The sequence below is a fragment of the Anomaloglossus baeobatrachus genome, chromosome 5 (genome assembly GCF_048569485.1).
Source record: "Anomaloglossus baeobatrachus isolate aAnoBae1 chromosome 5, aAnoBae1.hap1, whole genome shotgun sequence".
NCBI classification, from domain to species: Eukaryota; Metazoa; Chordata; class Amphibia; order Anura; family Aromobatidae; genus Anomaloglossus; species Anomaloglossus baeobatrachus.
This window is the reverse complement of record NC_134357.1, coordinates 189,871,898-189,890,511: the sequence shown is the minus strand read 5'-3', so window position 1 is coordinate 189,890,511 and position 18,614 is coordinate 189,871,898. Positions and strand designations below refer to the sequence as shown.

The 18,614-nt window shown below is 41.6% G+C and overlaps 1 protein-coding gene across 2 annotated transcripts in view; it reads right to left on the bottom strand.

Moving 5' to 3' along the window:
• Positions 1–18,614, bottom strand: part of ZCCHC24 (zinc finger CCHC-type containing 24) — a 315,644-nt gene that overhangs the window by 40,095 nt on the left and 256,935 nt on the right. For both annotated transcript variants that reach the window (XR_012754234.1, XM_075349056.1), the window contains exon 3: positions 6,258–6,422. Coding sequence is in view for 1 of the 2 variants with exons in the window: in XM_075349056.1 (XP_075205171.1) it covers positions 6,258–6,422 (165 nt within the window). In the remaining variant the exon portion in view is untranslated. The remainder of the gene's footprint in view (positions 1–6,257; positions 6,423–18,614) is intronic.

The window sequence follows — 18,614 nt, the reverse complement described above, 5'->3', positions numbered from 1 at the left end:
CGTCGCTCTCTCGCTGTCACACACAGCGATGTGTGTGTCACAGCGGGAGAGTGACGACGAAAAAATGAAGCTGGACATTCAGCAACGACCGGCGACCTCACAGCAGGGGCCAGGTCGTTGCTGGATGTCACACACAGCGACAGCGACGGGACGTCGCTGCAACGTCACAGAAAATGGTGACGTAGCAGCGACGTCGTTGTCGTTGTCGCTGTGTGTGACACCAGCTTTACTATGTCACACTGAATTATTCAGAGCTTACAGCAAGATAACAATACAAGTAGAGCAATAAAACTATAAAGATAACAATAGTATTGTACTACAAAATCACCTGACAGATTCCCCTCAACAACAAAGCCCTTCACCTTTGCTATTGGCGTTAGGCCGAGTTCACAGGAGTATATTTCAAGGTCCGAACATAAACCACAATGCTCGGACTAACTGCGGGTTTCCTGACCTCAACTTACAGCCTCCTACGCACATATATATTGGACTAAAAATAGTCCAGAAAACTGTGGACTGTCTGAGCTTTGTGGTCCATATACGGATAGTGAAACCCAGTGTTAGGCAACACTTCTACCTTGATGGCTCTTCTGCTCATATATAGCGGGTGAAAAGTATTGAACACCACCAATTTTCTAAGTAAAAATATTACTAAAGGTTCTATTGACATGAATTTCTCACCGGATGTCAATCACAACCCATCCAATCCACATAGGAAAAGAAATCACATTATAGATGTCCATAAATTTAATGATGTGTAATAATGAGAAATGATAGGTGGAAAAGGTATTGAACACACTTATTGAAATGCATTTAGTACTTTGTACAAAAGCCTTTGTTGGTGATGATAGCTTAAAGACACCTCTGAATGGAGAAACTAGTCACATGCATTGCGAAGGTGTGAATTTGGGCCATTCTTCCACACAAACAACTCGTCATATTCTGAAGGTTCCATGGGCTCCTTCTATGAACTCTGAACTGTTATTCTAAGCTCAGCTCAGGTCAGGTGATTGGCTGGGCCAATTTAGCAGCTTTATTTTCTTTGTCTGAAACCAACTCAGCGTTTCCTTGGCTGTTTGTTTGGGATCATTGTGATATTGAAATGTCCACCATTTCATGTTCATCCCAGAAATTTCGAGCTACCCCCTGAAGTCCCGAAAGAGGGTCAAATGACATACAATAAACTGAATAGAACTAACTAGAAACTAAATGGCTAAATTCAATGGAAAACAACCTCCTGTGGTGCGACAGTAATGGCCTTAATTACAGAACAAAAGACGGTGATTATAGGATGTTAGCTAAAATCCTTCAGGTTATTCAGCGTCTCTGGGTTCCAAAGGTAGAAATGTTAAATGACCCCTCTCTGGGACTTCTAGTGTTAACAAGAATGTCTTGGTACATTTGTCCATTCATCCTTCCTTAAATTATATATAGCTTGACAGTGCCATATGCTGAAAAACAGTCCCTCATCATTTTGTTCCCACCTCCAAACCTCTTTGTTGGTATGGTGTTTTGGAGGTGATATGTGGTGCCTTTTGGCCTCTAAAGATAGTATGTATTATGGCATCCAAAGAGTTCAGTTTTGTTCTCATGTGATCAGAATATATTCTCCCAATATGTCACAGGTTTGTCTAAACATTAAGCAAATGTTGTTGAGCATGCAGGTTCAACACTGCAGAACAGCGGCACTAAAAATAGGCTGAACTAGATGGACATAAGGTCTTCCTTCAGTCTTAGAAACTATGTTACTATACATTTTGTTGAGCAATGGAGTATTTTGTGGTGAATGTGCATACAGGCCATGGAGGTTCAGTTCATTACTTATTGTTTTCTTTGAAACAATTGTACTTGCTAATTCCAGGTCTTTTTGTAGCTCTACACTTAGCTCTTGGACAACTCTTCTGATAATGATTTTGACTCCTCTGTCTGAAATCTGGTATGGAGCACCTGATTGGGCCAGGTTATGCTGAAATCATTTTCTTTCCCCTTGCAGATTATGGCCCCAACAGTGCTCACTGGAAGCTTCAGTAGTTTAGAAAGACTTCTTTAACCAATGCCATCAGTATGTTTTGCAACAATAAGGTTGCAAAGGTCTTAAGAATGCTCACTGGTTTATCCATCATGAGATGTTTCTTGTGTGGCACCTTGGTAATGAGACACATTTTTAAAAGCCATCAGTTGAACCAGCTCATATTTTTAACTAAGTGGCAGGAATGCTTTTTAATTACTGACAGATTTCAGATGGCGTCATGACTTTCCATGGCTTTTTGCACCTCTCTTTCTTCTTGTATTCAATACTTTTTTCCTGTGTAATTTCTCATTATTACACATGACTTAATTTGGGGACATCTATAGCTTGATTTTTTTTGTCTGCGTGGATTGGATGAGTTGTTACCAACATCTGGTGAGAAATTCATGTAAATAGCACCTTTAGAAATATATGTACTTAGAAAATTGGTGATATGTTTAATACTAATTTCACCTACTGTACATACAATATAACGAACTCAGCAGATCCTTTAGCACAAAGCATACAGCAGATGAACTATCTCCAGCAGAGCTGTCTGGAGCACAAAGGCGACGTGATTGAAATTGCCTTTAGATTTCTGTCCACATTCAATTGGAATGTAAGCTGTTGATAAAACCAATATATATATACTGTATATCTCTTGTGTATGAAGGTGTCCTGACTCCCCCCTGACAGCAGATGTCAAAAGAAAAAAAGGACTGAGTATGCTGGATGTACACTACTCAATAAAATGTTAGGGATATTTGTCTTTCAGGTGAAATTTATGGAAACGTAAAAAGTTCACGCTACAGTGATATTTTATAATGAAAGTATGGCATTTAAGTAGAAGCATGCAATGGGGATTTCCTATTCTCAAGCAATGTATTAAAACAAAGGGCAACAACAGTGGTGAGTATACCCCCTTCCCACCACAAAAAAAATAAAAAAATGGCAATGTCTCAATAACTTGTTTGTCACCATTAGCATAGAATACAGATTAACAATGATGTTTCATGCTGTTCACAAGTTGAGTTATTGCTTGGTGGAGTATGGCATCCCACACCTCTTGAGGGGCGGCCATCAGGTCATTGATGTTCTGGGGTACAGAGTTACGAGCCGCTTCATGGCAACTCAGCTGTTCCCATGGTTTTCTATGATTTTACTGGCAGCGTAGATGCACCCCGATCCCCGCAAGACGATGACGCCTATATCTAGTGGTGTGGTCAAGTACCGGTTTCAAATGGTCTAATGTGACATGGATACCTCTCTGTTCCAATAAATGTGCCTGGAGTTGCTTGGCCTTTATCATCCAGCTCTGAAATACAATGTTCACAATGAAGCGGTCATCAGTGTGGATGTGGCTAACAGACATCCACTTCTATGCTTTTGCAATCTATTGATGACACTCTGGGACACTCTAAGCTCAGTGGCCACGTCCATCTGAGAACATCCTGCTTAAAAAGGGTTGTCATAACAGTGTCAAGTGGGCCCCAGGAACGTAGCTTCAGACATTGCTGGAACCATAGCCGCACCGGAAAAAGTATAGGCTTATATATTTTTATGGGGGGCAAACAAGAAGAATGATTAGGGGCTTCAAAGATTTGCAATGGCGAGGTACTGTTGATCAAATGTTAGGTGTCATCTTGGTCTCATGATGTCAAAGTGTGAACAGAATAATGAGGAGGACTGTTTACATCCAAATTTTAATTCAACCCCTAAATTTATTGGGCGATTCATAGATCACATATGTGCATTCAAAAGTATGAAGGTCACATTAAATTCACCCGGCAAAGTTAGAGTGCATTTTAGGATCATCCTGAAATTTTACCCAAAAGCCAAACATCCTTAACTTTTTGTGAGTAATGTATGATTGTTTCAATTTCAATTAATGTGCACAGCCAGCTTTAAACCTTGCTAAAGGGCATATAGGACCTACTTCATTAAATATCTTAGGCCAGAATACTGGCGTAAAACTGTTGCAAAACTAAATGTCCATCACATAATTATGACAGCTGTTCATTTACTGAATTAATGGTTACTACATTAAGACTGCAATCATAGGTCCTTTATTTTGAGTTTTTTACATTTCGTATCATATTCATATGTAGTATATGTAGTAATAGGTAGTACACAATGTTATGATCTCTTAAATCCTAGCATTGTTTACTGTCCAAATTGAATTCTACATTCTTGGTCATATCTTTCTGCAGAGCACAACAAAGTTTGGATCACTAGTCAGCTTGGGATTGAAAGTTCGAGAATAATGTTTTCCTTTTAATTAGTCATCTCCAGAGGATTTGAACATTCAAGAGTGGAAATGGAAACCAGCTGTCATGTCTATCCTTACATTGGACTTATTCTAGTACTTACATTTTTAAGTGATGATGTAATTATCAAAATCTTGTAATAATAAGCAGGGTTATGTGGTAGTGAATCACTTGAGGAACCAGAGATGGTACAGGTTAAATGCATATTCTTATTTTATATTATTAGAAAATTGAAAGAAAAGTTTAAAAAAAAAAAAGATTTAAAGGTAGGAGAGGTCTTTTGGGTGACATGTATAAATAACTGCTGAGTCAAACTGTCTGGTAATTTGAGAAAATGAAAAAGTGAAATACAACTCTACAGAAGGGTTATACATAGAGTATATGCTTCTAATATAGCCATGTGGTGTGTAAGGCTATGTCTACACGCTGCGTTCTGGTTTGACAACAAAAATGCACCATCTGGCAGACTCTTGACAAATGTAAACACTGTGTTTGACAAAAAAAAAAACCGCGATAAAAACGCATGCGTTTTCACCGACTTTTCCCTGCGTTTGGGCTGTGTTTTGGACAGTGCGTTTTTAAAGGAGAAATAAAATATGATAGGATAGGATTTGATAGACAGATAGAATAGATAGATAGAGGGATAGATAGAAAAAATAGATAGAAAAAAAGGTAGCATGACTGCCCTCTGACAGCAGACGTGACGGCAACTCTGATTGGGCGGCTCACTTCAGTTGCTGCATGGAGCTCATAGCTAGCGGTCGTGCTCTATGGCTGCTCGCTCTGAGCTTCCAATGTTGCAGAGCTGGAAGCGTCATGGGAACTTGCGTGGATTATGTCAGACCTGGAAGGGTGTTTGGGGGTTAATAAAATCGTGAAAGAGGGTGATTTTTTTGTCTTTTATTCCAAATAATGGATTTTTTGGGTGCATGTGTTTTTTTACTTTCACTTACACATTAATCATGGGGGGGGGTGTCTCATACACACTTGTCATGATTAACCTAGTACTTAGTGGCATCTATGGGCTGCCATTAACTCCTTATTACCATGATTGACACCGCACCAGGGTAATCGGGATGAGCCGGGTAAGGTCCCGGGACTGTCACATCTAATGGATGCGGCAATTCCGGGTGGCAGGTGGCTGATATTTTTAGGCTGGGGGGCAGCCTAAAAACAATAGGCCTCCCAGCATGAGAATACCAGCCAGAAACTGTGAGGCTTTATCTAGGCTGGGTATCAATTGACTGCACGTGTTTTTTTTTAATAAAATTATTTATTTAGCTTACTGCACGATATAGACCCGCCCACCAGTGGTTGTGATTGCTTGCAGTGAGACAGTTGTCACTCAGCGTCAATCATAGGCGCCGGTGAGTGGGGGAAGCAGTGAATATGAGATGAGCCTAATGAGCGGCCGGTGAACAGTGAGTATGAAGGAGGGAGAGAGGGAGAGACTGACTGACCGACAGAGAGGGAGAGAGAGACCGACACCGACAGAGAGAGAGACCGAGAGACCTGCGTTTTTGTTGACAAGAACACATTCAAAATGCAACCAAAATGCAGTGCAAACTCACAGCTAAACTTTTTGGTTGCATTTTGACACACCTCATTCATTTCAATGGGTGGAAAATGCAACCAATACACAAAGAAGTGACATGCTGCTTTTTTTTATGCAACGATTTTGACAATATTTGTCAAAAAAAACGCTGCAAAAAACAAAGCAGCGTGCGCATGGAAATTTTGTGACTTTTCATAGACTTTGCTGGGGAAGCAAAACGCATGCATTTTGTCATCGACATGGTGCAGTTTAAAACGCAACCAAAATGCAAGAAAAAACGCAACGTGCATAGATGGCCTTGGGGTATGATGATCACACCAAATGCTCCTAACATAGACACATTCCTCTTTTTTGTGCAAAGCCTTAATTGACACAGCAATATAAAGAGAAGAAACATTTACAAATAACCATTAAGCTTGTCACCAACCTGCTTGTGAGGGTAGACATTGATGTGGCACTTTATACACTCTTGACCCATATTAGCCCAGGAGTTCCCACTCATCCATTTTCTTTTGCACTTCGGACATTTATATTCTCCAAAGCATCTTTTCTTTCCTTGATATGGGGTCAGGCCTTCACCTTTTGGACGAGCCTGGTAAAGTAAGTTATAACAAAAATGTTATTATTATTATTTATAATGCAAACATTTCCCAAATATCACTTGCAACAAATTTTGTGACACTTGAAAGCAGAAAACTGTGGTTGACGGAATAAATTCCACACATGGTGCTCAGTATTAAAATTCACCAAGTTTTGATGCTAAAAGCATATTCACCTATTGTACATGAAACTCTATACGCTGAACTCTTTCTTCAATAAAATAAGAACACACAAATGTTGATCACATTTCTGTAGCATTTACAAGCCGTAGTAAAGTTAATTACAGAGACAGTTTAAAATCTTTTTTTAGACTGTCTTAAAAACCAAGAAACTTTTAATCAACATAATGAAAATATGTTGCAGATGTGATTGATGGCAATTCAGAAGCACAAATTTCAATAATACTCATTGGGTCATTGAGGGAAGATGCATAAAAATGGTTGGAAAGAAAATTGGCCAGCAACCAATCAGTTTGGATCAATCAAACATGTTTAAAGATATATGTGCAGTTGCACATGAAAATATTCATGGCTAAAAAGGTTACATTTTATACATACTGTACATACAGTATGTTTGTCACACTTAAATGTTTCAGATCACAAAACAAAATTTAACAGTCTCATTCATCATGTGCTGCGGTGTTCCATACACCAGAAATCTGACTGGAGTAAGTTTTCTGGCATAGTGCACAGAGCCACACACTACTCATCAGATGCTCCAGATTCATGAAGAGGCATACAGCACTTCATGAATCAGGAGTGTCTGACTTCAGCACACCCCATCATCTTAAAGAATCCAGCTTAAAGTCTTTTGAGAGAGGCAGTACTCCATCAATCCATAGATACAGCAGGTTAACTAAGTATTGAACACGTCACCAATTTATAAAGTACCGTATTTTTTCGCTTTATAAGACGCACCGGATTATAAGACGCACCCCAAATTTAGAGATAAAAAAGGTAAAAAAAATAAAAATAGGGTCCATCTTATACTCCGGTGTTGTCTTAGTGTTGTCTTACCTCAGAGGGGCAGCAGTAGTGGTGAAGCGGGTCACAGGAGGCAGAGGTTCTGCTGGCACATGCGGCGGGTCAGTGGCTGCAGGTGCGGCGGCGTCCGTGGCGGCAGGTGGGGCAGGTCAGTGGCGGCAGGTGCGGTGGGTCAGTGGCGGCAGGTGCGGCAGGCACGGCGGGTCAGTAGTGGCAGCGGCGGGTCAGTGGTGCAGCAGATTGGTGCGGTGAGTGCCTGTCCCAGTGTGTCCGCGGTCTCGGTTCAAATGATGGCGCTCTCATCCAAGGGATCAATCTGCGCATGCGCTGACTCCCGGAGCGGCGCGTGCGCAGATGGAGCTCTCATCCAAGAGCTCTATCTGCGCACGCGCTGTCTCCCGGCGCCATCATTTGAAACTGAGACCGTGGACGCACTGGGAAACCTGCCGCACAGCCGCACACCTGCACAGAGAGGCAGCCTGCACCGACAGGAACCCGGCTGCCACCCACACGCAGCCAAAGGCACCTGGCTGCCGCCCGCACGCAGGCACCCGGCTGCCGCCCGCACGCAGGTTCAGGCACACGGCTGCCGCCCGCACGCAGGTACAGGTACCCGGCTGCTGCCTGCATACAGGCACCCGGCTGCCACCCGCACGCAGCCACAGGCACTCGGCTGCCCGAACGCACCAGATCGCCGCACAGAGAGGCCCCCCAGGTAAAGTTATATTCGGATTTTAAGACGCACCCCTCATTTTCCTCCCAAATTTTTGGGAGGAAAAGTGTGTCTTATAATCCAAAAAATACGGTAAATATATTTCTAAAGGTGCTATTGACATGAAATTCTTAACAGATAGTCAGTAACAAACCATCCAATCCACACAGGCAAAGAAATGAAACCATAGATGTCCATAAATTAAGTTATGTATAATAATGAGAAATGAACACATGAAGAAATAAAAGGTGTGAAAAGCCATGGAAAGTCATGACACAAGCTGAAATCTATCAGTAATTATAAAGCAATCCTGCTACTTATTGAAAAACAATAGCAACTGTTTCAACTGATGACCTAGAAAAAAGATGACTCATTACCAAGGTGCCACACAAGAAACATCTCATAATGGGTAAAACCAGTGAACCTTGGCAAAATTATTGTTACAAAACATACTGATGGTATTGGTTGCAGAATTTCTAAATTAGTAAAGGTTGCAGGGAGTATTTTTGGGGCCATAATTCACAAGTGGAAAAAACATAATTTCACCATAAACCATTCACGACCAGGTGCTTCCTGCAAGATTTCAGACAGAAAAGTGAAAATAATTATTGGAAGAAAAAACAAGAACAAACGCAAGCTCGGCACTACCATGGAGACAGAATAGATAGATAACTCACTGCAGTCTGACGTCCATAGTGAAGATCGTGAGGAAGTGCTCAGCTGATTCAATCCCAGGCAAGGGAAAAACTGTAGATCCAAATAAGAAAGTAAATTATGGCACTCTCTTCAAAGTAAAAAGTCCAAATGAATTGCATATCTCTAAAAATACATCCCTGAGTAGGGGACCACAGTCACAGGGGTAGGGAGGAGTGCAGACACGGTCTGCATCCCGTGGAAGCGCACATCAGCGCATAACAGTCGTCATCTGTGTGAACTCCCGCACTTTCCCCCTCCCCCCGTGACTGCGGTCCCTACTAAGGGACATGTTTAAAGAAATATGCAATAAATTTAGACTTTCTACTTTGAAAAGAGTGCCGCAATTTACCTTCTTATATGGATCTAATTATTAGAAGAGTTGTCGAAGAGAGAAGGACTTCCTATTAGAGCAGGCACAATTGTTTTAAAGAAAACAATAAGTAATGCATGCCCACCACGCAAGACTCCATAGCTGAACAAAAACCATATATAAGCACGTTTGAAAATTTTACTGGGAGAATATAGTCTGGCTAGATGAGATCAAAATTGAAGTCTGGATGCCATAATACACACCATGTTTGGAGGTCTTTAACACCATACCAACAGGGAAGTTTGCAGGTGGGAACATCATGGCGTGGGGCTGTTTTTCAGCATATGGCACTGACAATCTTCATACAATTGAAAGTAGGATGAATGAACAATTGTACAGAGATATTCTTGATAAAAATCTGCCCCGTACCAGGATGATGAAACGAAGGTGAACATTTCACCTAAGACAATTATCCCAAACACAAAGCCAAAGAAACTCTCAAATGGTTTCAGAGAAAGAAAATAAAGCTGCTAGAATGGCCAAGCCTATCACTTCACCTGAATCCAATAGCAAATGAATAGAAGGAATTAAAGCTCGCATCCTACGTCATGCACGCAGGTCACCATTGAGGTCCTGCGCAGGCGCACTTTGATCTGCCCTGAGCAGGGCAGATCAAAGTACTGTAGTTCACATGTGCGGGACCTAAATGCCGGCCTGTGTGCATGACGTAGGATGCGTCATGCACCCAGGCTTCAGAAGAAGGAGGACAAAGATGTTCGAAAGACGAGGAGGTGGACCTGGAGACCGGAGACACCCATCTATCCAGTCTGCACCACACCAACCGTAAGGCTGGGACCACACGGGGATTACTGTGATTCCCTCGCATGACACTCGGCTCACGCTGGCAGTACAGCAGTGCCAAGTGTCATGGGAGTGTCCCTGCAACTTAGGTCCGATTGTGCGAGCGGACGTCAGCTGCAGGAGGCGGGCCAGCGCTGAGGAGGGGAGGGAGGGATTTATCTCACTCTCTCCTCCGTAGCCGGCAATTGCCATTCTCGCCCTGCACTCGCGGTACACCGGTGTACCGCAAGTGCAGTGCGATTTTTCTCTCGCCCCATAGACTCGAATGGGTCCGAGAGAAAACAGGATCGCATGCTGCGATTGTTTTCTTGGTCCGATTAGGGCTGAGAAAATAATTGCTCATGGGTGCTGACACATAGGCTAATATTGGTCCGAGTGGAATGCGATTTTTTATCGCACTCCACTTGCATCGATTTTCATCCCGTGTGGATTAGGCCTTTAGGTGAGTATTATAAAGTGATTTTCATGTTCTACACAGCTGCCTGAGTTCTTATATACAGCATGTTAGAATGCTGTATATAAGATCCCACTGGTGGTGGCCGCAGCTTATAGTCACCAAATCTCGTGACAGGTTCCCTTTAAGAATGTGCTCCACTGGCGTATAACTCAAAGTTCTATCCAATGTTTTTTTGGATAGCACTCTGTCAATGTTATACTGAGCAATGTCAATCAGTCATATTTTTCTCATATAGATTTGGTATGATAAAAATCGCAGCATGCTGCAATTGGCATCGTATCTCAGCTCACACGCACTCATACAAGTCTATGGGTGTGTGTGAAGCATTGGACTGTCATCCGAGCGCAGTCCTATATACGCAGAGACAGGTAATGAAGAAGATATAGAGATTAATCTCTTCTCTTCACCTGTGATCTGCTCCTCGCATGCGAGAAAATTGGAGCACAGTGAATGACACTCAGCTCACACTCGCAGCAGTTTGAGTAGAGTGTCATTAGCATATTACCATAAATCCTATTCTCTCGCATCAGTTGGTATACGCTAGTGTGAGAACACCCTTCTTCCAACAAAGTGGTGGGAATGGTGGATAAAGCCGCTAGAAGGCGAGTATCAGACAGGGGGCAAGGGACTTGCATTTAAAGCACTACTCCAGTGCTGCAATAAAAAAAAACGCTGGAGTGATGGTTTAAAGACAAAAAACAAATGAATAAAATGTTATTCCTTTGTTAGAGACTTATTTAAATGAAATGCATGATACAATTAAAGTACCATAAACCTGACTTTGATAAACAAACCTAAAACCAAATTGTACATATTCCATTCAGTCCCCCACACTCACTCTGTCCGCTCTCCCATATTTTTATATATATATATATATATATATATATTTATTTATATATCCCATCACAGTTTTATCTTATAGCGAATCCATAGATCGGGAAATGTCAGCAAACATCTGCTTCATTTATAGCATCACGGAATTATTGGCCGTATTGTTTGATATTAGCTTGCGGAGCAAGTAAAGCGGGATTTACACACTACGATATATCAAACAATATGTCTTCGGGGTCACGTCGTAAGTGACACACATCCGGCATCGTTTGACATATCGTAGCGTCTAACAGCTACAAGCGAGTGTGACCGAGCAAAAATACTCACCTTACCGTTGCTCGTTGACACGTCGCTCATTTTCTCAAAATCGAACGTCCGGTTGTTCATTGTTCCTGAGGCAGCACACATCGTTCCGTGTGACACCCCAGGAACGATGAACTGCAGCTTACCTGTGTCCTGCCGGCAATGAGGAAGGAAGGAGGTGGGCGGGATGTTTATGTCCCGCTCATCTCCGCCCCTCTGCTACTATTGGCCGGGCCGCTGTGTGACGTCGCTGTGACGCCGAACGCCCCTCCCCCTTCAGGAAGAGGATGTTCGCCGCCCACAGCGAGGTCATTCGGGAGGTAAGTACGAGTGACGGGGGTTACTGACTATGTGCGACATGGGCAACAAATTGCCCGTGCCGCACAAACGATGAGGGCAGGTGCGATCGCACATGCGATCGCACGATAAATTGAAATGTGTAAAGCAGCCTTAAGATTGTATATACCATTATCATATTTACATTTATCAACTCTGTTGCATGACATCATTGTGTGCATTACCCTTTTACTATCATGTTGTGTTTATCCCTATGCAGTGACATTACTGTCTGTCTTAATACCCCACAAAAATTAAACTATCATTTGCAACACATGTCGATATTATAATGTGTGAGGGCCCAGGATAGCTGATGATGGGGAAAATATTGATCAGGTCATGTCCGATTTTGGACTGACGATAGCTTTTGTTCTCCTGGATATAAGCTGCTGGCAGACATGTCTGGCGACGGTGTAAGGAGATGGACATATGGTGGTGTTTCCCCCCTGACGACAACAATTGCATCACTACTGTGCAATGTAATGTAATTTAAGATAGGTATAATGTGTAAGATGTTTAGGGTTGATAATGTAAGGAAAAATGTTCCTATATAATGTAAGGCATAGCAGTGTTATGTAGGATGTGATAATGCAGAGCATTATAATGTGTGTGTATAGAAATGTAGGTAAAAGTCAAGTCTGCCCCGGATCAGGCAGTAGGGGCAGACAAAGTTAATGTTGGGACTAGTCCATATGGGAGGGGTTAGTATGCAGGGAAAGAACCAGGTTTCCTTCTAGAACTTCAGACAAGGATTAATTTGCAGCTAGAGCAGATGTGATTCTGAATACTCAGCAAGGCCGTGTGACATGGTTGTCCCTACAGCTAAAGGAGACTGGAGCCAGGAATAGGGTGAAAAAGGATGTGAAAGGTACATAAAGTATCCAACATAGTCAGGTCAGTGTGGTGAGTAGAATTAGCAACTAGGGTAGTCTGTTCCTCATACAGGACATGCAGCATCAAGGCTACAGACAACCTACTACTATATAAGGTGAAAGGCCTGGTCACACAGTATGTGAGCCTAAAAGGGAACACTGGGCGGACATTTTGAAAGTCAGTGTGAGGCTAGGGTTCAGGCATATTGCTAACCTGTCATATGATGTTCTGCTCTAAACACCCAGAGTACTATAGTGACTTATGACCCTATTCACACTGCAGAGTCTGACACGTCACACTATGTTTCCCTGGTGCTTTGGAGTTGACTTGTTTTGTGCTTATAGTGATCAGTCTAGCAGGAGTTAATTTCTGCTAACCTGTGGATTGCTGCTAAGGTCACAGAAGACTTATCACAGCCGCCTCTGCTCTTTAAAAGACGGTGGAGCATGTTCCTCCATGTTGATTATAGCTTAATTTGCAATCCCAGTCCTTGTGCTGAGGTAATCTTGTTCTGGTAATCTCCTGTGCGTTATTTGGTGTGTTGTGGAAATATTCTCGTTGTCTATGAAGTTCCTTCCTGATTCTTTATTTCCTCCTGAGCATGTATTGTTTTACCTCTGTGTGTGTGCAGTGAGTTTCGGTTTTGTTTTTCCCTGTCTGTCTATTTGTGTTGATAAACTACTTCTGTCCTGGCACTCCCCAGGGGTGAGGGAGAGGGGGTATAGACCAGGGCTACTCAGGAGCTAGGACTAGGATGGCGGCCCAAACTTGTGATGATTAGACATAACTTGGGAACAGGGACAGCTAGGGCCACCCTAGCCCTGGGGCCAGTGTAGGTACCCCTGTTCCAAGTTATCTTGTCACACAACATGACTATCTTCTTGGCAAAGAAAACTGGAGCATAGTCGCAGAAAGGAACGAAATGACTCTCATGATTGGTATTGTGATGTGGAGCTGAGTGGTGATGAAACATCTGGAACTAATGAGGATAGGAACAACTAGATTGGAAGGTGTGAGGGACTATGGGTGGTGATACTTTGAATTTAGCAAGAAATGTCTGAGACTATGTGTACCTGCTATTTCCAGTGTTCTGTGTTTGTCAAGTTACATTTAAGCAAAAGCCAGTGTTTTAAGAACTGGAGGTCTCCTTCTCTGCTTAAGTTAACATTGGGTCCTGGCCAGCCAGAGCCATCAGCAACATGTGGCATGCACGGGTGTATTGCGCACACAATACAAGGCCACACATCCAACTAGAACCTCTCTATTCCTGTAGCAGGCTGAGGCGCGAGAGAACAGCATCTTGCCCATGACTACCTCCCTGCCCCATGCTACAATGGCTTTCTCACAGCAAACATCAGAGCATTTGGTGAAATGTGCACTCCTGTTTATGGAAGAGATGACAAGATGCATCATGAATGATCAGAAAAGGGCATAGCTTAACAAGTGACATCAACCACCAAAAAATATGCCAGAATTCTGGCACACATTTCTGGCTCAAAGAAAGCCAACTAATAGGTAGTATAAACTAGTTTTAAGATTAGAAAGGTTTATCAAACATCAGGAACCAATATGATAAATTTTATACATTTAGCACATTTTATCTTTGTGAAGTCTAAATTTGCACTTCTCTAAGCATTACACAGTTTTATAAATATGTCCCAATGGTTGTGTGAGGTTTTCTGACTTTTTGCCTTGTTTTGTCATTTTGCTTTAATCTGTCTTTCCTTCATTGGCCATCTTGCTTCCTGTTCTGTTGCCCTCACTTTTGCCCTCAGTCAATATGGATTCCTCAGTTTCTATGTTCCCGCCCTGTTCCCTGCCAATTACCTGCTTAAGCCATCTCAGGTGATGCACCAGTGCTTCTGAATCCTGTTTGCAGTCTGCCTGTAACCTGATCTCCTGAAGTCTTTGGAAGAACTACTTTTCTGCCATCCTCTGTTTTGGATCCCTGGTACTCGTGTCCACACAGGAACCTTTCTGCTCTGCCATGGAGATTTACAAGTACAGTAAGACAGACTGAATTATACTTTGACACTTCTGCTGAACTTTGAGGATCCATTACTGCTTAATTTATTCCCAGCCTCTGCACCCTGCAACTGTTTAACCCTTCATGCTTTGTGCACTTACTTGTATGAAGTAATACAAGAACTGTTTAGCAAACCTGTGTCTCTGCGTTTCCCTTGTACCCTTGCACTAGATTCTATACAAACAGTATTTAACACCTTACAGGTTGTTAACTCTATTCTGTGATATTACTGTCATGCTAGGTATGGGGAAGTACCACGCATACGGCAATAGGGAAGGGAAACCCTGTGTCTAGGCAAGGGAGAGATAGTGACCCCTGACAAAACCTTCTGCTGACCCCTGGCTCTCCAGACCACCATAAATAAGTTCCCCACCTTTGCGCCAAGCAGGATACCCCACACTGCCTGACCCAGAACTGAATCTTAGGTAAGGAAAGGAAGGGATGAGTGCTTAGTCAACCCCACTAAGCTCTAAAGAAGACACAGGTTGCACAAACAGGGGGAAGTTAACAACATCTCCAAGAAGACTAGGAGAGGAACAGCAACAAACAATATTCTTCAGATGAATACAAACCAACTGCTTGCATCCAAGGCCTGTATAGGAATATAACTATCACCAGCAAACAACAAGGGGAAATGTGAGTATTTAAGGACACAAGGGTAAGTTCTATTTGGCAGGGCCAGTCCAATTTTAAATTAAGATCATTTTGGAACTCGAACTTGACCTGAACCCCATTGGAAATCACTAATGGGCATTTTGTATCTCAGTTCACATGCAGCGAGCCATAAACAGATCTCTTCCAGGGGTGGGTGGGTGACGTTTGTCCATTTTTGTTTTGGGGGGTACACACTACATCCGGTCATGGTGTTGCTACCCCCAGTGCGAGTTATTCAAACACTGCAAGCGGCTCATACTGGGCTTAGGATCGAGCATACGTAAGCACAGCGATCGATGCTTGCTCGAGTGGTGTTAATATGTAAAGAACCCAAACTCCGAATCCGAACTCTGTTTTTTGTGCAAAGTCTGTGTTTTGTACGAACACCAAACCTCCAGTTTGCACTTCTCTGGTTCTCACCATACACAACTGTGTATTGAGGTGTTACCAGTCACTGTAATTCTGCCTCTGCTGAAAAAGCGGTTTGCTGTCAACTCTACCTGAAAGGACAGTCATTATGACCCTAAAAAATGTCCAGTACCCATAGTGAATATTGTATGATTACGAATGTTGGATTTCTTAATAGGGACAAAGATATGAAAATTAAAAAAAAACAAAACATGCGGAACAGAAAAAACTAATTTAAACACTAGGTCATTTTCTGATCATAGCTCCCGTTCAAATGCCCAAACAGAAGGAGTTAATAACTGGGAACTAGTACAAAACAGCACAATTGTTTTTCACTTCTCTTTGTGGCTCATTTATAGGATAACAGTCAGTAATGTGCCAAACATTTTGAGGCTTTGAGCAGCATCCAAAACTGCATGATATTCAATAATGTCAAATAAGAGATTTTTGCTATGGCGTCGTTTGGACATGTGAGAGGACCATTCTGGTGTTTACAGTAAAGAGTACAATTATTAAGTGTAGCTGCCTGTTAAGGACTAGCCATGTAGGGATTTTTGGGAGACCCATTGAATTATATGTATGGAATGCACATTTTACATTGTACTATTAGGCTATGATCATACAGTATTTTTAATGCAGTGGGAGCAGTGGGAATAAAGTAAAAGCAAAAACTGACCCCTTTTGACTTGATCTTCTTTAAATAGTGAAGCTCCTAGAAATCCTGCAGAGAACACATAAGTAATCTCCTGCTAATTGGTTTTACCTGTGGCTGTTGTTTGGCTGAAACTAAGCCCCCCTAAACTGAGGTTTGGTTCATCTTTTTTTTTCTACTACTGGGTGTCTTAGGCCACGTGCACACATACAGTATTTGGTGTTTTTTTTATTTCAGTATTTGTAAACCAAAACCAAGAGTGGGTGACAAACTGCAGAAGTGGTGCACATATTTCTTGTGTACTTTTTCTCTGATTGTAAGCCAAAATCAGAAGTGGAACAATTACTGAGGTAAAAAACTCACCAAATACTCGTGTGCACGTGGCCTGAGGGTATATGTAAATAGAGGGGTTTTTTTCCTAAAAGAGTTTTGAGGACTTTCTGAAGCGTTTTGACGTTATTCTTCCTGAAGCGTCCTTCACAACTTTGTAATTGGATACTGTGTAGGTTAGAGCAGATATTACCAGGCCTTGTTCAAAACTTGAAGTTGAAAAAAATGGACAAAATACAGAATATATGAACAGCAAAGTGCTTTTATAATAAATGTTTATAAGAATAGTCCTACAAGTATTTTTAATGCAAATTTTCAGGCATATTCTACAGTGGATCCGCTCAAAAAACTCAAACCCGTGTGCACATACCCTACTTTAGCAGTTTCCAGAAATGTATAGTCCTAGGTGTTGGCACTTGCATCTACTTTTTTGTACACCAACATTACTGAGTACATTATATAGTTGACTTAATTACAATGAACCAGTGGGTTGTCCAGTTAGTCAGCTGAGCAGGACACATAACAGGCCCTAGTCACATTGCTTTGCCTCTGACTGAAGTGCAAACATGTCTGCATTACAAAGGTGGAAGTTACAGGTGTCTGTCCTAGATACAAATTGCTTTAATGGGATTGTCCACATTGAAAGACTATTGATCCACAGGCTCAGTAACACATGAAAAAAAATCAAACTGAGCTCTTGCTCACATAGTCGGGTGCTGTCGCTGGACAGCACCTGGATGGCATTCGAATGTTGTCAGATTCTTTCACCGACTCACAGATTTACATTGACGATTTTGACCCGACACCCGGATCACTAGTGGTAATGTCTCAGCGATTTTTGCACAGACCACTCTGTCCAAGAAAATATCTGACTTGTGAAGAGACCAACAGACTGTCATAGGTACTAGTCTAAAAAATACAATAGAAAAAAAATGTTTTCAGAAATCAGAAAAAGAGGTACCATATACAGTATAAAAATCTAAACAACCCCTATTTTAATAGAGAAATAAAAAAAATAAAATAAATTAAAATAAATATTTGTGGTATCACCAGGAGCGGATTAAGAGTAGCCAGAGCCTTGGGCAGTTTAGAAGGCATGGCCTCCCACAACATTACAAAATCCAATATTTCAGAGCATTGTACATGCCCCAAAATGGTACTGACCTGTACAATCAAATTACCATGTCAGCTTTATCATATAATGACCTTGGGAAATTAAAAAACAAAAAAAACAAAACAAAAAAACCCTCCAAACTACTATGTGCAATTTTACTTTTTTTGCAATTTCAATACACTTAGAATTTGTTATTCCCACTTTCCAGTGCATCACATCATAAAATGAATGGTGTCTTTCAAAAGTATCAGTATAATATATATATATATATATATATATATATATATATATATATATATATATTTTCATTTTTTTTTTGTTTTATAACACCATATTACGTATCATCTATAGACTTTTTTTTTTTTTTTTATATTCTGGAGTCTGCTCTTGGTGTATAAGAATACTGTGCTGTCTTTTTATGCTTCCTGAAGAGGTTAAATATATTTAAAGCTTAGATGAATGTAAATCTCCAGGAAAAATTCTCTTAGATACACAGACCGCATTATTTCCGCTTGGGTTTACAAAGATTCCTTCCACTCAAGCTCTGAAGCAAAGCCTAGGGCAAAACTACACAAAGGGAAGCAAGCAAGCAGCATAACAATACATGGAGTTACCTACACAGATTTGGTTGGGAATTT